The following is a 21662-nucleotide window of genomic DNA, read 5'->3' as shown; positions in this document are numbered from 1 at the left end:
TAGCAAGTAGTGAATTTGTTGTGATTTATGCTCAGGCCCAAGGGTGGCTGAAGAAAAAAGAAGAGATTACCTCGCACCGAACTGGACTTTTGTTCAGTTTTGTGTTTTGTTGTAACTGCATACCCCAATAATAAAAAATAAAAAAATTAAAAGTTTTCTTTATTGTAGTTATATAATTTCATAAATGCAACAAAATATGGTATTACTGTAATGGAAATGCAAAGTTCAAATACCAAATGATCATCAATAGCCCGCTGCAGAGTAGCCACATGTGGTAAAAGTTAATGCAAGCTCATTCCCACCTATTAGTAATGTTGACAGGCTAATTTAGACTTAACAGACAGTGTTACCTTCATTATAAGGCTGAAATATGTTTTGTGGCTCCAGACAATTTTTTTTGGAGGGGGGGGGGCAAAAATGGCTCTTTTGATAGTACCCACACCCAACGCCCAAAGGTCAATGCCCAGAAATATCCTGACACAGCAAAATAAGAAAATACAGGCAGAGAACAGACCGGGTCTCTGCAGATACAGATGCAAACACTGCCACACACGTCTAGTGGGTCATAAGCGATGATTGTGAAGGTTTATTTTTGTACAGTTTTCTTAGGAAAATACTACTCATCCTACCTTTAAGTTTAAGGCTTTAACAGTGTAGATATTTACGCTGAGGCGTTGTCGCCCTCTGCTGCTCAGGGGGGAGTACAGCAGCGGGCGGTACGCCATTATAATCACTTTATATGAGAAACTGCCAAGATTTTTGACGTACAAAATTTCCTGAGCCCACTTAAAGAATGGCAGCAAGGAGTCTTTAACAGTGATTTGTACATCAATTCTTGGACTTGGAAACTGGTAATATGCACTAATGCTGTACGATGGGAGGTCTCAAACCAAGCAAACCGGTTGGTCAAAGAGGTATTCCAGCTGTGCGGATCATTTCAATAACGCCATCGGTTGCCTTGGCAACTGTTTTTCTCACTTGTTTATTTGTTTATACTTTGTTAATTTTGTATTTTCAACATACTAAAGCTATTTTACAACTATGGATGATCGTAACTGTGATTACAAAACACAGAAAACTACAATTAATGACATCCTCTCGATACATTTATCTTACAATCCAAATGTTACACTTTGCATTTTTACCACATCCTCTCCCCTCATGATCCGATAAGAGACAAGGTCTCTGGACATCACATTCACCTCTAACTGATGACACAGGAATCAGATTGCTTCTTCTGGTAACTCTGGTTTGATGAGGAGTAAGACGAGTAAGTCGGTCGTGATAGCGGTGTGGGAGGTGGTGACCAATGTGCAGCCCTCGGTGTGGACGTTGATGTCGAAGATGCACTCGTCGATGCGGGAGTTGTCCAAGATACGGTTGTTGGTCTCGGTGCCGGAGCTGGCCTGGGTGCCGGAGCCGGAGCTGGAGCCGCCGCCCTGGTGTAGTACGGCGAGGAATAAGAAACCTTCTCCTCGTATGTGAGCAGGTACTCAGGGTAGATCTGGTGCTTCTCAAACACCACAAATATGGAGGGGTTGCCAACATCGTCCACGCAACTGTCGTAGAAGTGGGTGTCTCCGCCATCCTTGGATGGGGGTCGAAGGTAGCTGGAGCATCCTTTGGTGTAGGTGCCCACCAGGATGCGGGATATGAACATGGATTTGACGCTGGACTCGCCGGTGTAGCTGTGAGAATATTTGGCGTCCCTGGCGAAATAACTACCTGGGAATTGATAAAGGGAGCAAAGTGTTTAGACTTCCCTCTATATTTGCCCAGCACTGTCACGTAGTAGTTGATATCCATGCGCACACACAAACACATCACATCCTAAACTAGCTCCCAGCCCCTGCTACCGCTCCAATCTTGGGAAGATCTTTGCAAAATTTCTATTAAATGGATATAATTTTTTTTTTTAATATGAGAGTGGTCAGGCCACTTTGTATTTTTTAATTCATATATTTATTTACTCAGAACAAAAAGGCTGAGGGGGGGGGGGCGGAGGAGAAAAAGTTCCTGACAGGATTTGACCCTACGCCACGGGCCGGGAGGAGCTATGTACACGTGTGATGGCGGCCATTACTGCTAAGCTATCTCTGAGCACTTCAACATATCCTCATGAAACTTCCCGGGCAGCAGGTTATCAGATACAAGCCGAAGATGGGACACTTCCTGTGTAGGACAGACTCACCTTTACCGTAGGCGGTGCCGTGGGTGCCGCAGATTCTCCAGTCGAAGTTGTTAAGGCAAATCGCATCTATGTGTTTGGGGTCGGTCCCGTGGAACAGCTTCTTCTCTGTGACGTTCTGACCTCCGTTGTTCTTCTTCATCTGAGTTTTTTGCCTTCCAAAAAAAGAAACCAAAACATACGGGAATTCACACACACGGTCAGTGACACCATCCAGTTGGTGCGATACATTTTTTTTTTTTTTACGAGACATTTGTTCCCGAATATCCTGCTTGTTAAAGGCGTACCACTGGAAGACTTCCCAGAGGGCTTTGTTCTGGATCCTCTCTATCTGGTAGATGTCAAAGCCCCTCAGTGTGCTGCGGAAGAGGCTCTCGATCTCCTTGTACTCACCTGAGGTGCTCTGGAGCTGTACTCGCTAGATGAGGGAACACAGACAGACGGACAGGAATACAGTAAACTACATTTCCCACAAATCCTTGGGGATACGCTTGCCGTTCGGTGTCTCCTAATGTTATCGCACCGTCACCAGAATACAGAAGAATGGTGAGAATAGCCAGAGTGTGTTTATTGTACTGCACCTTATACCCGGTCTCAGGAATCAGTGTCTTGTCCCAGTGTGCTGGTAGGTCTTTGAAATGTGACTGATTACCCACGGGCCTCCTGCAAACAAACAGAATAAAATGGTGGTTCCTGTGTAGTTTAACAGGGAACGGTATTAACACTGCCGGGGTTGACGGTTCCATTCCCTGCGCACAGCATTAAGGTTTCAATTCCCCAGGTAACTTAATGGGATAGCAGGGCACTAACATTATCAGGGTCTGGGGTTCCAGGTCCCTCTGTAGTAACATGGGTAAAAGCAACGGTTGTACTTCCTCAAGTTACTGGATAAAAGTGTCCGGCTAATGATGTTTGCTAACGTATTCAGTTCACCTTTTTAGAAGCCAGACTTCACCGAAACTTTGTCATTTTTAGTCCTGTAGTTGAAAACTTCACAGCGCAGTCTGATATATATATACATGTTAATCTGACATTGTTAAGCCAGCCAAAAACCAGAATCAGAATCGTTTCCCCCAGCCCACAGCAGTGCAACACAAACACAAAAACACATATCCAAACACTACAAGAACACATATATCCAAACTAACACATATATCTAAACTTAACAACAAAAAAATCACTATGCGGGAGAACGAGCGCCAGCCAGGATGACTGTCAGAACTGCCGGTCTGCATGGGCTAGCAGTTAGCTTAGCCTGCCCCGCTTCCGCGTCCTGTCAGACCGCCCTCGGTGTTTCCTATTCGGGCGCAGCTCTGGTCAGGGCCGTGGTCCCTGGGCCCACAGGACGCAGCAGACCAGGCCCTCCCAGCCGATCCAGCTCCAGCTCTCCCAGCCAGACACCTTCAACACACCTCCCCACACTCCACACCACAACACTAAAAACACAGTCAAGGCTAGGCGAGGCCGCCGCCAGACCGCCCTCGGTGTTTCCTATTCGGGCGCAGCTCCGGTCAGGGCCGTGGTCCCTGGGCCCACAGGACGCAGCAGACCAAGCTCTCCCAGCCGATCCAACACCAGCTCTCCCAGCCGATCCAGCTCCAGCTCTCCCAGCCATCAAACGAAGACAAACTTAGACGCAGACGTGGACAAAGACACCGCATGGACGGTACTGGGTGAGGCCGCTGCAAACGTGAATTTGCGTCGCCATCTTTCCACATCGGAAGCAGAAGCAGGTAGTAGAAATACACACGATCTATGAAACATCTTAGGAAACGACCCGAGGACACCACGGCCTCTGGTTTCTTCTTTAAAACAGGCCCTAAAAATGTCTTTAAAACCACTGCCGTCCTTCATTACTATTAGTCTGATCTCTGTTCCTTCACCTTGTGTGCGCCTTTATTCTGGTTTTAACGGAGAACAGTCTGAGATTTTACAAAACCTGCATTGGAAATAAGACGTTATTAAGATAATAACAATAATACTAATGATCAGTACCTGGTTTTGATGATCTGTGCTTCAGCTGAGGAGACGAACTTCGGCCGTCTTCTCACCACCCTCTTGGTGCCATACCGCTTGTTCGTCTGTATCATGTCTGAAAAAGGGCGGCCGTTTAATAATCAGAGAACACCGCAACACGTGGGGGGGGGGGGGGGAGAAAGAGATGTAATCAGGTCGTTCAAACAACCCTCCCTTACCCGGGAAACTGAGCGTGTACGACTGGGAGCCTGCGGAGAACTCCACCACCGCCTGGTCATCGTTCTGGAACTTGTCCTCCAGCTCCATGCTGGTGATGCTCGCCAGTCCATGTTGCCCAGTCTTAAACACCAGAAACACCACAAAGCAAATCAGTTAACACAAATACAGCTGGGGATTCTGAAGATTTACATGCAACAAAATAAAAAGCCCTTTTCAGGCCATCGCTAAACCTTGAATATCTAAATCGTGTTCATTTTCATGCGTAAACGAGCTCGACAGAAATGACAATCTTCCAGTTTGCAACTTCAGAACTTGTTCCCGTGTAAAGTGCACTAGATCTACTTATTAGTCACCTTTTCCCCACCCATAAAAATGGAAACTGTAGGAACTGTTGTACCTGGGGATTCTTTTTTGGGGGGGGGTATTTTTCCCCATTTCCCCCCTCCAAATTATATCTGGCCAATTACTTCACTCTTCCGAGCCGTCCCGGTCGCTGCTCCACCCCCTCTTCTGATCCGGGGAGGGCTGCAGACTACCACATGCCTCCTCCCATACATGTGGAGTCGCCAGCCGCTTCTTTTCACCTGACAGTGAGGAGTTTCACCAGGGGGAACGTAGCACGTGAGAGGATCACGCTATTCCCCCTGTTCCCCCTCCCCCCTGAACAGGCACCCTGACCGACCAGAAGAGGCGCTAGTGTGGCGACCAAGATACATACCCACATCTGGCTTCCAACCCGCAGACACGGTCAATTGTGTCGGTAGGGACGCCCGACCAAGCCGGAGGTAACGCGGGGATTCGAACCGGCGAGCCCGGTGTTGGTAGGCGACGGAATAGTGTGTGTTTGCGTGACGTCACACATGTTTTCGATACGAGGCCGCGGCCGCGGTGGAGGACTTACGTAACTGAAAATGGCGAGCGACGGCGTAAACACGAAACTAATGCACATAAACTGGAAGGAGGTGTGAAAAGTCGCTACCAAGAGACGATAGGAAAGACCGGAATGGATCCCCTGCTCACTCCTGCTCAAAAGCTCAGCCCAGAATGGCCACCACCACCAGCTGAATCTGGTGACACTCTTTCATATCCTGTTTTGGACACAAACCTTTACACAAAAAAATCCGTTCAAAGCATTTCGAAGCCTTCAGGCCGACAGTCGCATGGTCTCTGGATTTATGAATGGCGTTCTCAACGGGCGAATGATGCACTCGTCCAGCTGTGGATCGTGACAACCGAAGATGGCGTGGTTCTTTCTGGCCGCTGTGCTGGCTGTAGGGCCGGGGTTGGGGCGAATGTCGCCTGCACATAGCAAGTGTCTTGTGTTATGCAGAAGTGTGGATACGACTTAACGGCAAACTATCCTGCACTCAAGTGAAAGGTACATGGCCTCATACGTCAAGCACGGTGAGTCTGCAGAGGTAAATCTGCGGAAAAACTGAAGGGAGATGTGAGCACTCATTAAAGACGACGAGCATCGACGAAGCTGAGAGAAGAGCTGTGAGGAGGCAGCAGACGTTCAAGAGCCAAGCAAAGCTGAACTCCGAGAGTTTCACAGCTCCCTGACTCAATGCAAGGTCAAGCCCGGCCCTCTTTCAGCCATTCCAACCTTATTCAGAGTCGTTTCTGTCAAAATCAAGAGATGTCAAATCAACCGTTTTGATGGGGAGTTTACTACCCTGGGGGATAAGGAGCTTCTCGAGGAGTGCCGCCGAGTACAGCCGAACACCACCGACCAGGAAGTGAAAACTGTGGAGAGGGAAACAATTTCACAATCAACGGGAAGTGATTTTTATACACAGGGAGCCGGAAGGCTTGGTGCACCGCGGGGTTGTGCGGCTGGTCATGCCGACCCAGCCCGACCGCGTCAGTCGCTCATCAGGGCCGGAAGCCACCCGGACGTTTTTAGATGCAGCACAGCAGCTACGACGCACGGACGCGACCGCGGGGATCCTGCCATTTCTGAATATGAGAAGTTGATGAAACCTCTGCATGAGAATGTCAAGGTTTCAAAATGTGGCACATGTATCAACAAGAAGCTTCCGGTTTCTGTTGTGGTTTTACCGGAAATACTTGGAAGATGGCGCACAAGGAAACAAAACCTGAAGACAGAGGGGAACAGAGACGTAGATGGATATTGTCGCTGCAAGCAAAACACACCGGAAGAAGAAATGGTTTGTCTCAAGTGTTGAAGCCTTTGCTTCCCCTCTTTCCACGGGCCTGCGTTTCATCTCTTCTTTTTTTTTCGTTCTGGGTTTCAAATTTGTCCTGTCCACGTTTTGAGCTCGGTACTCAAGTCAGGGTTTCCTCTGTCCCGCGGCTGTGCGGCCGCTCCACTCGGAAAAGCGATCGTGTTTCCGATCCTTTTCGGGTAGGCCATCTCGACCGACGGCGGCAAGCCACAGCCCACGTCGCCCTGGTGCGAGTGAGCCGATTCTGGTTTTCCGCTCGCGATCAGATATGTATTCTGATGCACATCTGAACACAGCACGCGGAGCTGCATATTTTCAAATCTGACTCTGACCGCAGTCATGTCAAAATAACTCAGATAGGAATCTGGTGTCTGCCAACGTGACTTACATGCACCGCACACGTCAGATGATTCAGATTTGTCGGGTCGTTGCAAACTGCACACGTCGTTTAACACGTGACACCATCACTCCTGTTACAGTGCGAATGACGTGGTGTCCATGCGTGGTTGTTTACGTCCGCATCGGGGACAAAGCTCTGGTGTAGGGCGTCCGGGTGGCGTGGCGGTCTATTCTGTTGCCTACCAACACGGGGATCGCCGGTTCGAATCCCCGTGTTACCTCCCGCTCGGTCGGGCGTCCCTACAGACACAATTGGCCGCGTCTACGAGTGGGAAGCCAGATGTGGGTATATATCCTGGTTGCTGCACTAGCGCCTCCTCTGGTCGTTCGAGGTGCCTGTTCAGGGGGAGGGGGAAATGGGGGGGGGGAGGGGGAAATGGGGGGGGGGGGGTAGCGTGATCCTCCCACGTGCTACGTCCCCCTGGTGAAACTCCTCACTGTCAGGTGAAAAGAAGCGGCTGGCGACTCCACATGTATGGGAGGAGGGCATGTGGTAGTCTGCAGCCCTCCCCGGATCGGCAGAGGGGGTGGAGCAGCGACCGGGACGGCCCGGGAGAGTGGGGGTAACTGGCCAAGTACAACTGGGGAGAAAAAGATCCATAAATCTCTGGTGTTTTTTTGGATCTTTACATGCGGGTTCTTTCAAGTACACCTGAGAGTTGTGATGTAAGCACAGGAATCGTATGTGGGTCACTGTTAAAGGTGGAGGTAAACAAGCGGTCCAAAAAAATCCAACACAACGGAAAAATCGGAAGTGGGCATCAAGACCTGTGGCATAAACAAAGCCTCTATTCTTATCACTAGATGCAGGTTTTATTTCTAGATGTTTTACCACACTGCCCACCCGTCCCACCCGGCACCGACTGTATGCCTCTCCTATATCCATCCTGGAAGAGGGATCCCTCGTTTTGATGCTCTTCCTGAGGTTTCTCCCATGTTTCCCAGATAATGTTTCTCTGTGTTTTCCTAACCCGAATCGAGGGTCTCGGGATAAATGGTGTCTTTTCCTCGGTGTGTACGCTATCTACCAGTTTCTCCCTCTGTGCAAATGAACCCAGTTTCTGTCTTGTCAATCTCACCGCTGTGGCGTACGGATTCCAGGTCCCGAACTCGTCCTCCCAGTACCAGACCCACTCCGTGGTGAAAATGAAAGTAGGCTGGAGAACAGAGGAGACGGTGGAGAGGCGGCGGGCGCTATTCAGCTCGCAGGTCATGGTGTCAAAACACACGGGCTGCACGCCTCGACTGGAGGACAAGAGACAACAAGACATGTCACTACACAGTATCACCGCTGTTTAGTGAAGATGAGCACGGACCAGCCTGACGGAGGACAGAACAGACAGATGAACAGAAAGGACAATTTGACAGACAGACAAATGCAATTTCAGTTATAGATGGACAGATGCACTGATAGACTGCAGTTATTTCCAGTGTAGACCAAAACCTGTTGCCCCCACCCCCTTTCTCCCCAACTGTTCTTGTACTTGGCCAATTACCCTGTTTTCCGAGCTGTCCTGGTCGCTGCTCCGCCCCCTCTGCCGATCCGGGGAGGGCTGCAGACTGCCACATGCCTCCTCCCATACATGTGGAGTCACCAGCCGCTTGTTTTCACCTGACAGTGAGGAGTTTCACCAGGGGGACGTAGCATGTGGAAGGATCACGCTATTCCCCCCAGTCCCCCCCCCCTGAACAGGCGCCCCGACCGACCAGAGGAGGCGCTAGTGCAGCGACCAGGACACATACCCACATCCGGCTTCCCACCCGCAGACACGGCCAATTGTGTCTGTAGGGATGCCCAACCACGCTGGAGGTAACACAGGGAGTCGAACCGCCGATCCCCACGTGGGTAGGCAACAGAATAGACCACCACGCCACCCCAGACGCCCCCTGTTGTTTATTCTAACATATTTCGAGATACGGACACTCATTTTGAGAAGGTTCCTGTAAAATAGCAAACAAACTGGCGACAACTGTTTAGTTTCTCAGACTTCAATGAACTGTTTTTGTTTTGGTGATGTACCTGTATGTCTTCTTAGGGTTGCAGAAGTCTTCCTCTATCTCCTCGTTCTCCGGTAAGGCCGTCCACTGTTGTCCCTCCTTCACCTCCCATCTGTACGGCAGGTTGTGATGGGCTTTGAAACACCTCTCTGACAGCGGGGGGACAAAGCATCAGTAAGCTTCACCGACACTCCCAAAACTGGACCGGTTTCGTTCGTGGCGTGTCAGTTATGAGATCTGTATTTTATTTTTATTAAAGATTCATACGGCTTTGATCAAACTGATGTGATGACATTTTTTTCAAAATATGTATATCCAGGGTTATAATTCAGTTGTTATCATGCACTAAACAAGCTTGTTTAAATATAATGATGTTCATTGAGGTTTTACTCACCCCCATGTTTACAGTGGCCCTTGATGAAGTACATGCATATGTCAATTTTATCTAAAAGAAACAAAAAAAAAAGAATTACAACAACAAAAACAACAGTTGTAATAATAATCAATGACAATAATAGGTTGTATTGCACTTTAAAAAACCACGTTAAGGGCTGGACATGAATTCCTGTTATAACAGGAATAATTATCATTTTCAATGGTTTTGTATCGTAATGAAATTCAGATGTCATATCACGACACAACATTTTGCCGTCTAAATGAATGAAAACCAGAATCTATGGTGTAACATTTCTCTCAAAATGAGGCGTGAAGTGTTTGAGGGTAGTTCATTTGAAAATTAGTCTTGGCTTGATATTATACTTTACCTAACAGTTCAACGCGACGAACCTCAGTTGGATTCTTAAACATGGTATTTCACATGGTTTCTTAAAACTTCAACAAGATATCTTAAACTAACAAATATCATGGGATGGTATGGTATATGTAAGCAAATACTGTGATCAGTGACGGCTGGTGGTGATATTGGGTGGGTGGGTGGTCTAACAAATGCAGTATACCCCCATCAGTAGTTCACACTGCAGCAACAGCAGCATCACATCCGAGATACCAAGTTACAGCAACAACACCATACATCTTGTCATATCAAGTGCTCTACAATACTGTAGACGAGTACCCACAAGAATGACCTGATGTCAAAAAACTCTCTGTATCTGCCCCTCACTCACTCACACACACTTTCCCAATTTTCTTGGATAAATGGTTCAAATCCACAATTCCTTATTAGGTCCGAGCCGAAAGTTAATTCTTAGCTACGCTAGCCGTTAGCCAGTCCTTTCGTTGAAACCAGGTAACACAAACTTGTGATTTTGTTGTTTGTCCTTTTGTGTTATTTGAACATCATTTGGACGATGTGTCCTCAGTCTCTTCATTTTTCCTCCAAAGACATTGAAGAAAATGGACAATAAAGTAAATAATCCACCACATTCATGCTAACACCTGCGCTCACCTTCCTCTCCCCCCTCTCACACAAGTAGCGCCTCACTATACGTACCGGGACTCTGTACGTTCGCTGTCACTGGCCAAAAGTCAGTGGACTGAAGGCTGAATCAATTTAACCCAAATGATCGGAAAATCAAGGAGGGGGGGCGTGTCATGACACCTCTCCATCTCATGACACCTCTCCATCTCATCTCATCATCAGCCGCTTCTCCGGGGTCAGGTCGCAGTAGCAGCAAGCTACATAGGGCACTCCAGATGTCACTCCCCCGCAACACCCTCCAGCTCCCCCTGGGGGATCCCAAAGTGTTCCCAGGCAAGATTGGACATGTAGTCTCTCCAGCTCCCTCTGGGGGATCCCAAAGCGCTCCCAGGCCAGATTGGACATGTAGTCCCTCCAGCGAGTTCTGGGTCTACGCCGGGGTCTCCTCCCAGTTGAACGTGCCCGGAAAACCTCCAAAGGAAGGTGCCCAGGAGGCATCCTAATCAGATGCCCGAACCACCTCAACTGGCTCATTTCAACGCGAAACAGCAGCGGCTCTACTCCAAGCTCCCTCCAGGTGACCGAGCTCCTCACCCTATCTCTAAGGCTGAGTCCAGACACCCTACAGAGGAAACTCATTTCAGCTGCTTGTATCTGTGATCTCACCCTTTCGGTTACTACCCAAAGCTCATGACCATAGGTGAGGGTTGGAATGAAGATTGACTGGTAAACTGAGAGCTTTGCCTCTCGGCTCAGCTCCCTCTTCACCACAACGGTCCAGTACAACGTCCGCATTACTGCTGATGCTGCACCAATCTGCCTGTCAATCTCCCGCTCCATCCTACCCTCACTCGTGAACAAGTCCCCGAGATACTTTAACTCCTTCACTTGAGGCAACAACTCATCCCCAACCCAGAGGGAGCGATCTACCATTTTCTGGTAGAGAACCACGGCCTCAGACTTGGAGGTGCTGAGTCTCATTCCTGCCATTTCACACGCAGCTGCAAACCGCCCCAGTGTGTGCTGGAGGTCACGTTCTGATGAAGCCAACAAAACCACATCATGCAATTCTGAGGTTCCCAAAACGGACACACTCCTCACCTTGGCTGTGCCTTGAGATCCTGTCCATGAATATCACAAACAGAATTGGAGACAAAGGACATCCTTGGCGGAGTCCAACACCCACCAAAAATGTGTTTGACTTTGTGCCGAGAATACGGACACGGCGCTCACTTGGTTATACAAGGACGACAGCTATCACTCACTAAGATGATGAATGGAAGCTGATGCTATTGTGTTTGGGCTGTAAATAATAACCCTATTTAGATATATCCTGTTTTTATTATGACTACTTGGTGCTGCCGCTGCTCTAGGTTCCACCAAAATTGAAAACAATCTTTTCTAAGATTTTTTAACAATTATTTTCTCATCTTTGTTCTAAAAGATAGGGAGGGCTTAGCCCTGTTAGCCCATTTATACCAGCCATCCCTGATTGTGATATCATTTGGTAAAATACCCTATGATTATCCTGATAATAATGTTTTCCATATCGCCCAGCATTAAAGCTAGAGTGCGGGACTTTTACATATATATATAAATGTCCATGAGTTCACATAATGAACTCCAGGTAAATCTCTCTGTATTTCGCAGTATACCGGAGTTTTAAATCTCATGTCTGTGGCGACATCCCTGTGCTGCATTCGCACACTGGCGCACCGAAGGTATTGCGTATTGATGCAATTTATGTCAACCAGCAATGACTGTTTTGCCAGAGCTGAACTTCCGTGTGACGAAAGCATTCACATGCCTCCGATTGGCTTGCCTTCAGGGCTTTCTGCCAGAAAACCTCCGGGCTTGGATGCTAGGGCGGAAAAACCTATTAAGCGTCCAAGAAAAGTTTCTGACGCTCCAGAAAAAAAAACAGAAACTCGGCATTCAGAGGAAGACTTTAAGTCCAAAAAGAAAGAAAAGAAAGCGACCGACAGCAAGGAAAAACAGGGATAGCCATGGTGTAGCTTTTCCTCGTTGGAGAGCGCTAAAAGAAGTGAAGTAATTACTCTCACTGCCAGAAGGGGGAGACAAAACATCCGCACTGTAGGTTTTACGTTGTTATTGTATATGAAATATGACTGAACCTATTAGCTTTACAAACTGGTCCATTGGATTCACCTTTCATATTGGCATTGTTCCTCTTTCGATTTTTTTTCCTGCCGGCGCCTGCAGAGTCATCAGCACTGTCGGTGGCATTATTGGCCGCGGAGGGGATGTCACCGAAAAGGCCTGTTTGCTGCTGCGGCTGGCGGCCCATGTTACCTTTGTTGCCCTTGTTACACCAGATTCTTAGAAGCTCTTTGTTCATGTAAACCATCTTCATTGAGCAGAAGAGCTGGTTGGGCACGCCTCTCTTCTGCAGGGTCTTCTGTGGGTGTGGTTCATAGAAATCATGCGCTCTGGGGCAGCTGCAGGGGCCGCTCAGGTATATTTCACAGATGTGGAGCCTCGTGCAGTATTCACCATCCTGGCACCTGCCATACTCGCCCAAGCCGTTGTTGTAGTCGTGGCATACCTTAAAGAACAGGGAGAAGATTTGGGAATACTGGCAGTTAAAAAAAAAAGAAAGATTATTATTACTTTAATCATCATGCATCTTTACCTTCTCTTTTTTACTATGAAAAACATAGATGGGAAGGTTTCAGTTTTTCTATTTCTCTTGTTTTTAAAAGAGCGCCCCTTAGTTCAGCTTCTATAGCCCGATATCACAAATTTGTAATTTTTGATATTGAGCTATACAAACACAATTGACTTGACTTCTCTCAGGCCATCTTTTTTCTGATACTCAGACGTCATCAGACACGCATTTACATACAGCCAATCAGATCAAATAATCAAAATATGAAACCCTGCCTACCCTTATCACCGATCCTTGTTTGTACCTGTCACTCAAAGGTCAGCTCATGAATATCAACGAGAACTAGACCACTTCCTCACATTTCTTGAGACAACTGACAACAGGTATAAAACTAAAGGTATGAAAACATTTTTTTAGATATTTGTTGCTGAATCTTTAATTACGTCATGTTCAAGGTTTGTAGACATGAAAAGTGAAATCCCATTACTCACAGTAATCACGTTACATATGTAAACATACTCACTGCCAATCCCAGTTGGCATTGAGCCCAAAGTGGGAAGAGATCCTGGACGGATCGCATGCCCATCAAACTCACATTTATAACTATCGCTAATTTCATTTAAAGTCTCCAGTTCATTTAACCTGAATTTCGTTTTGACCAGAAGTGGCAAAAACCAGGTCCAGAGAGTAGAAGTCCTAATCATATATTTGCTCCACCCACATACTAAACCAGATGACTCCAATCAAAACAACTCTTCAGCTATGTAGGGGAATAAAATCAGCTGATTCAGTACAAATGGTGGAGGAAATAGACTGTTTACTTTCTGGGCCTGGTTTTCCCACTTCTGGTGTTGATCTATACAAACACAAGGAGAACTTAGTCAGAAATATGTAAACTTCCGACAGAAGGATTATGACGAAATCCAGAACCTTCTTGCTGTGGGGCAACAACTCAAACCACTAGATCATCTAGATATGGAGGATGTCAACAGGTTGCGATACTCAACCATGTGCCATTGAGGGCCATGCAGATGCAGGTTTCCTTTTAAACCCAACACAAAAATTTCACCAATTAAAACACCTTCAAGCAGACCAGTAGCAGATCTAGGTATGGGTGACACGGGCAGCCACCCAGGGCGGCAGTTTGCCGGGGGCAGCACAGCGTGCCCACACAAAAAAATTCCCAAGGTTGACATTTGCGCCATGGGTTTCACAACCACTGCTAGCGTGTCCATACAGACGATCTAGGCAGTTGCCTAGGGTGGCACTTTGGCAAGAGAGGTGAAATGTGGGCCAACTATTCCTGAGCAATATAGCGGCGTAACCAATAGCAGTAACTGCAGGCTTGCTAGGCTACGTGTTCTGTAAGCACAATGAATTGCTGAGGAACGTGTCAATCGGCTGGCACCTGCAGCCGCCTCCCTGCCCCAGCTCTCACGAGCCAGTGATAGCCTGGCCTACTGACAACAATTTCAATTGTCTTCAAGAAAAAAAAATATTCCCACCGTGTACACTTCTGAAAGGTAAGCTTTATTTGCTTGCTAGATGTTTAAGTTTCTGAAATCATAGAAAGTTGAATCATCTGGACATGTTTATTGAAATATTTCATCATTCATCTAAGTGACTTCTTCTGCAGGTATCCCCACCCTTATAGACAATACAGTTGCGTAATGGCCGAAAACAACGATCGGTTTCATATGCAAATTCAGGCCTGGAATTAAGTCCTTGTTAGGGCGAGGCCACTTTGGCCTTTGATGAATACAAATTTATTGGGGCATCGCGGCCAAAATGTAGGGCACCAAGGCCAAACCCAATGGTGTAATAACAATAAGTGATAATTACATTGTATGAAGACAAAACAGTATACAGTCAACAATTAGGAGTCAGTGAGTTGAAAAACAGTACTAATACTAATACTTTCGGCTGCTCCCGATAGGGGGCGCCAAAGCGGATCATCCGTTTCCATTTCTTCCTGTCTTCTGCGTCTTCCTCTGTCACACCAGCCACCTGCATGTCCTCCCTCACCACATCCATAAACCTCCTCTTTGGCCTTCCTCTTCTCCTCTTCCCTGGCAGCTCCATATTCAGCATCCTTCTCCCAACATACCCAGCATCTCTCCTCCACACATGTCCAAACCATCTCAATCTTGCCTCTCTTGCTTTGTCTCCAAACCGTCCAACCTGAGCTGTCCCTCTAATATACTCGTTCCTAATCCTGTCCTTCTTCATCACTCCCAGTGAAAATCTTATCATCTTCAACTCTGCCACCTCCAGTTCCTCCTCCTGTCTTTTCATCAGTGCCACTGTCTACAAACCATACAACATAGCTGGTCTCACAACCATCTTGTAAACCTTCCCTTTAACTCTTGCTGGTACCCTTCTGTCACAAATCACTCCTGACACTCTTCTCCACCAACTCCACCCTGCCTGCACTCTCTCCTGCACTCCCCGTTACTTTGGACAGTTGACCCCAAGTATTTAAACTCATATTACATGACATTACATTAGTCATTTAGCCGACGCTTTTATCCAAAGCGACTTACAATAAGTGCATTTAATGTAGGAAATCAGGAGAACTACTAGTCAGCAGAGGTCATAAGTGCATCTAAACAAGCATCTATGAGCAAAATCAGTGTTAAAGTAAAAGAGCAAGAAAGAGATTTTTTTTTTAATGAGTGAATACAATAAGTGCTAAGAACAAGTAAAAGGGTAGTAGTTCTTAAAGAGGTGAGTTTTCAAGAGGTGAGTTGAAAAACAGTACTGAGTTTATTAAAACTGCACTGACCCTGATCACGTTGGGGCTCTGATTCTGACTGACCCTGATCTCTTTGTGGCTCTTGTGACTCTGACTGATCCTGACCACTTTGGGGTACTTGCGAGTCTTCTTCATCAGTATGTCCCTAATTTTTGGAGGCCCTGCAAATATATGTATTGTGGAATTAATTAATCAGTAGTCTAATCCTTTCATCAATTTATTTATCAATCATTTTAATTACATATTTTAATAATTAATTTAATATTTGATGCATTTATTGCTCAATTTATAGTCCATTTATTTTATTGATATAAATTGGAGATGGAATATTACTGAATGCTGTACACAGATTGGGCCCGACTTACCTAGTGAAGAAGGTTTCCGGTTTACGATATTTACTCGCAATTTTGTCTCGTTCCCTTTCCATTTCACGCTTTGTGCGCTCCTTTCGTGGCATAGCGCTGAAAGAGTAGCAACCCATCAGATCTCACAGCAAACGCCAAAGAGCTGTTGGCCACAAGAGGGGCAGCCTACTACATGTAATGAGTCTAGGATCAGGTGTACCTGTTTTTGACTACTCTACACTGATCATAGATGGTAACGTTATCGTATCCCCCACTATCCCTAGCACAATTTTATGTTTGCTGCAATTAAATACAGTAACGTTAACGTTATTCTTGGCCATAGCTGTTGATTTAATACCAACAATTTACCCGATTTGCAATATAATAACTGTTATGTGGCCGGAACTAAGCATTCTATACTGAGTCAGTTAACTAACGTTGCTCACAACCTTCGCAGGCTGGAAATGACATCTCAATGATCTGGTAAATTAAATCCAATATGGAGGCGCTTATTCGGGAGTATGAATTCAAATGCTTTTTCTTGCCATGATTTCTGTAACGTTAGCTACCGTTAACTGCTAGCTAACGTTAGCAAGATTCAAGATGAGTAACGTTAGCTAGCTAACACGTTAGCTAACCCTAATGTTTATACCAAAAAACATTGACTGAGTTATAAACTATGTACGTTCGTAGTCAGCTAACACTATGTAGCAATATCCTGGTAAACCTAAAGACGCACGTGTATTATTAATACTTAGGCTGTAACGTTAGTGTTTAGCTGCTTGTGTTAGGGTTGGGGTTAGGGTTAGGGTTAGGGTTAGTGCTTAGCTGCCACACATATTTGCGAGAGTGGGAGAAATCCCGCGCTACTGTTGATGTCCAGCGTGATGGCGGAGACACTGGGGAACGTGAGTTTGTTTATGTGCTGCGTGGCGTGTAGTTTTAAATGAGGAAATCACAACTTTCTTTTAAGGGTACAACAGCCAGTTCAAAACAGAGCATGCCAAACTGGCCGTGTGGGTAGTTCATTTTAGAAGGGGCATTACGGCCACACTCCAGGGCATCTACAGCACTGGCCATTGTATAATTCCTGCCCTGAAATGGCCGTGAGCATTATCTAGAGTGCCAGATGCTGTGACTGCAATCACAGAATTGTAAGATGGCGACAAATGTACTCTTAGCCCCCCCCCCCCCCCCCAGTTCAGGGATGGTCGTTCCCTCTTCACATAGATGGCCTCTTTGACTCCCCGTTCAAACCAGCTTTCCTCCCTGGTAATAGTGCGAATGGCACTGACTGACTGAGCATGTTTGACATGATTGGGCTGCTGGATCAGGAAATCAAGAATGTTACTGCAGTTACACGACTGGAAGGCCGAGCACTGAGAGGCATGAGGGAGAGAGCAGTTAAAGCACCCAAAATTACAATCACTCTGACAAAACACTCACCGGCGAATTCACAAAAGGATTGCGCGGCTTTTGCGGCTGCTAAACCTGCACAAATAAGACAAGAAGAAACTGTGTAATTTTCACAGCACCTGCAAAGGGTGAAATGCACCCCAAACTGCGCTGCCAAGCAAACGGCGTCTCGGAGCGCTGGTGCAATTTGCGCGTATTTAAATGAGGCAATATGCATATAATTGGCGCAAAATTGGCCCTTTTCTATGCAAATGAGCCTCATTGCACAAAAAAACTCCCAATTCACAAACACCAGCGATAATAGCCACACGCAGTTACAGTGACAATTATTGGGGTCTTCAGAAAGTTGGTGGTAACTGACGCCCAAGACTGTCCCGTGATCATGGCAGCAGTGCTTGTAGCCAGGTGAAGGCATCGTCATGCCAGGCATGCTCATGAGCAGATATTTCGAAGGAGATATAATCTTTTTGATTTAACTGACACTGAAATCATTCGCAGATATGGGTTGCCAGGTCATACAATTCTTGCTATACTTGATGACATCAAGGATGACACTGAAACTGCCTACTGTTTTCTTGGCGCAAAGCCACCATTTATACCTTGCCACATGGATTATTACAACCACATGCAAAACAAGGGCAAATTGTACTCAGTTATAAAACTTTATGGGCATGTTTCAGCTGTAATATAATTCATGCAATAGCTTGTGAATCAGACTTTGAGACGGAGCGGACAGTGTTGGCAAGTGATGTGCAATTCACGGTGCTATCAGCGGCCTCAATCCATTCTTTGTGAATTCACCTATCCATTAAAGGGGAGTTAACAAATATGTAGAATAGGTATAATTAGATTAAGTTCTCTTTCAAATCAAACATCCCAAGATATAAGTGGAAAGTGATGTTCTTGCAGCTGCATTTATAACATTTCCTTTTACTCGAAGATAGCTTTCCCGTGTCATGTGATATGCTACTTCAGCACAATTTAACAACAAATATTACTGGGACAACTAAAGAAGCTGCTATTACTGCCACTACAATTACAGATGAACATTTTTTATCCAGGAATTCACATTACAGACACTACCGCTGACTATCCCTGTAACTAACTGGCCACCATTTCTAACATTGCCCATACACGGTCCAGCCATATGTACTAGTTTTCACCTAGTGTCTTTTATTTGTATTTGCATACTACAGTTTGTTTCTATTTGTTTTTTATATTTATAAATCTTATTTTTGCTATATTTTTATATTTATATGGTTTTAAATGTTATGATTATTTATTTGTTGTTCCAAATGTCTGAATAGAAATAACTTTTAGTGCAGAATGGTACTTTCTTTTGTGGGTGTGTGTGTGGGGGGTTAGACATCATTTTTGTTGGGGGGGGGAGTTCCCAGGGTGCCGTACAAGCTAGAACCGCCACTGAACCAGATGAATCAGCTGGTGGTGTGGAATACCTGAATGCGTGGGGGCCCTCCGTGGCACATGGTTGTGTAACACGGCACAGCAAAACAACAATCTCTTATCATCAAAACCGGGTCAATCTATCGTTTATTTTACACATGTATTCTCAGATTTCCACCGGCGTGACCATTTTTTTTTAGGGAAAGTCAAATGCTTACTGGCGGCAGGAGAGTTCTGTCATTTTGGAGCAGCAAAGTGCAAAGTTCTGCCTTGTCCAGATTGTCCAGGTCATGTTTAACTAGAAGCCCGTTGTTATATGCAGATGTCAGGTCATGGGAGAAACGGCATCTTCTCCTGTAACTCAGCACGGGGGTGGGGGGGGTTCAAACGTTAAGTATCAAAATACTGACTCAGTCGATCAAACTTCATCTGCAGAACAAGTTAAAATGATGTACATTGAAGTGAACTGGCAAAAAAAAGGGTAGTGATCAAGTTGCAAGTCGTTAAACACAAGTATGGTGAGGACATGACAGCAGAACACATTGTTGAAATTAAACTGAGCACTTGGCACAGGCAGCACCCATACTCGGGTCAACAGGGGGGACAACACAGAGCTCATAAACGACAGCATAAGAGGGGAGGGAGACTGCTCCTGCCGCACTACATTCGGTGCTGTGCTACTTGCACGTATAGAAGCGCATCACAGCCGGAGAGGCCCCGGCTCCCGCTTGGGCCTCTTCCCCCCAGCACAAGGGCAGCAAACACGGCGTGGGTTCTGTGAACCTACCTCCCCCGATCAAACTGGCAGTTCCCGAACAGGAATCCTTTGCACAGGTGTAAACTGTTACAGCCCTGGCAGTCTTTGGTTTTGCACAAACCCAGTCTGGTCCTGGCCACCACCATTTGCTCCTCGTTATGGTGGCACAAGAGGAACTTCTCCTGGTTGGCGACGACGTCGCTCACCCTCTCCGACCTGCCGAAGTACACCGACTGCAGCTCCTCCGCCGAGATCGAGCCGCCGTTGGCGCAGATGATCTTGGTTATGGTGGACTCCATCGCCTCGGCCGCCTCGGCTCCTGCCAGCCCCGGCCGCGCGGCACGCTTGGTGTGTGTGTGTGTGTGGGGGAAGACAGCTCGCCGAGTACGGCCAGGGATCAGGAATCATTTCTGACGATCAGAAACCGAAACTTAAAAATGTGCCACGCCGTTTTCTCCACCGCCCCGCTCGGGCGAGGCGGGGGGGGGGCAGGGACACGAGATGACGTGTGTCGGGGCTGTTGGTAGTAAACACGCCACTCTCGTACCCCCCCCCACCCCCACTAGAACCTCTCTCGGTGCCCCCTTCTTTTCTTTAGTGGGGTTATCGTCATGTATAGGGAGTCCCTACGCATGATTGGGGGAGGGGGGGGTTGAAACCCTTGTATAATGTAAACGACCGCAATGGGCAACGTCACTAGAACAAATTATTATTATTATTATACAAAAACGGCTTCTAGTTTGAGAGTGGATTCAAGGTTAATAAAAACTAATTTAGCAATAACCAGTGACGAATCTTTCTTGCAACTGTAGATTGTGGGTTACCCCCCCCTCACAATGCTACCCAGCACCAAATATTAGTTGGGAACGAAATCGTCCATGTTCACTTCCGTGTTGGTACGCTCAGACGTGAGTGGCGCAGTCTTCGTGTTGAGACGTATACCCTCCCCTCCCCCCTCCCCCTCCTCCCTACGTGTCCCCCCTCTCTTCCAGGTCCTGACAAATCCCGCCAGTGCCCATTTATCTCCTTAAAAATGCCTTTCTCAAAGAGGAACTTAACGACGAATGCAAAAAAAAAAAGACAAAGAAAGAAAGAAACGCTGCGCGTCACAACGGATACAGATTACGAGCCAGCCCGACGCTTCTGTGCGCCGTTGAAAGTATTCCTTCTCCAACAAGCGCTCTGCCGGGAGTTCCGGGTGGGAAACGACTGCGCGGCCATTCACAAAGTCACTGAGACAGCACGGGGAGTTATTATTATGGTTATTAGTATTATGGTTACTATTATTATTATGGTTATTATTATTATTATTATTATTATGGTTATTATTATTATGGTTATTATTATTATTATGGTTATTATTATTATGGATATTATTATTGTTATTATTATTATAGTTATTATTATAGTTATTATTATTATTATGGTTATTATTATTATTATTATTATTGTGGTTGTTATTATTATTATTATGGTTATTATTATTATTATGGTTATTATCATTATGGTTATTAACGAAGCTCACAATCCCATACCCACTCAACACAATTAATGCCCTGACCGGACTTGTCGTACTTCAACTGCTCCCAGACCTCATCAGGATGTTGTGGGACATCGTTCAGGACCGGAAAACGTCACCGATCCACTGAGAGAGATAACGCTGTTTAAACGTCAACGCGGTCCAACGGGGCAAGGATGGGCAACTCTGACGATAGAGAGGGCCACAAAACTGTTACCCTCACTACCAGAGGGCCAGATTGTGACCGTGCACTTCCACCAGTGGGATACTGTAACCCCATCACCCAATTAACCAATTATAGCTAATAATGAAAAGAATAAAATATATACCGGTAATCGAAGCTCATTATAACAACATTTCCATTTAATGAGCTTGACACCAAAAAAAAATCCACATTCCTGAGTGACGTACCATTATTTCGTCACTCATCTAAGTGACCTCTTCAGTCTAAACTGGCTGCAGGTGTCCCCACCCTTATAAACAATACGGT

The 21662-nt window shown here is 46.3% G+C and overlaps 1 protein-coding gene across 1 annotated transcript; it reads right to left on the bottom strand.

The window, feature by feature from the left end:
• Nucleotides 1–142: 142 nt before the first annotated feature.
• On the bottom strand, nucleotides 143–20221 carry si:ch73-252i11.1 (uncharacterized protein LOC553517 homolog). The gene is made up of 12 exons (XM_056277262.1): nucleotides 19684–20221; nucleotides 19115–19250; nucleotides 12518–12914; nucleotides 9365–9415; nucleotides 8993–9119; nucleotides 8052–8217; nucleotides 4384–4504; nucleotides 4184–4280; nucleotides 2770–2851; nucleotides 2476–2606; nucleotides 2192–2343; nucleotides 143–1725 (listed from the first exon to the last, which is right to left on the bottom strand). Exons 1-12 carry the CDS (start codon nucleotides 19950–19952, stop codon nucleotides 1205–1207), a joined length of 2250 nt encoding a protein of 749 aa, XP_056133237.1. The 5' UTR covers nucleotides 19953–20221; the 3' UTR covers nucleotides 143–1204.
• Nucleotides 20222–21662: the final 1441 nt, after the last annotated feature.

The sequence above is a fragment of the Lampris incognitus genome, chromosome 3 (genome assembly GCF_029633865.1).
Source record: "Lampris incognitus isolate fLamInc1 chromosome 3, fLamInc1.hap2, whole genome shotgun sequence".
NCBI classification, from domain to species: Eukaryota; Metazoa; Chordata; class Actinopteri; order Lampriformes; family Lampridae; genus Lampris; species Lampris incognitus.
Note: the sequence above shows the minus strand (reverse complement) of the source record. Positions and strands in the feature narration are given on the sequence as shown.

Bases quoted from the DNA above. Each gene is read 5' to 3' on its own strand.
- si:ch73-252i11.1 (XM_056277262.1), bottom strand. From the start codon at position 19,952: ATGGAGTCCACCATAACCAAGATCATCTGCGCCAACGGCGGCTCGATC. The intron at 8,218-8,992 runs GTACATCACCAA...CTTGTCCTCCAG, and splicing joins AACCCTAAGAAGACATACAG to TCGAGGCGTGCAGCCCGTGT. The intron at 2,344-2,475 runs GTACGCCTTTAA...TTTTTTTGGAAG, and splicing joins CTCTGGGAAGTCTTCCAGTG to GCAAAAAACTCAGATGAAGA.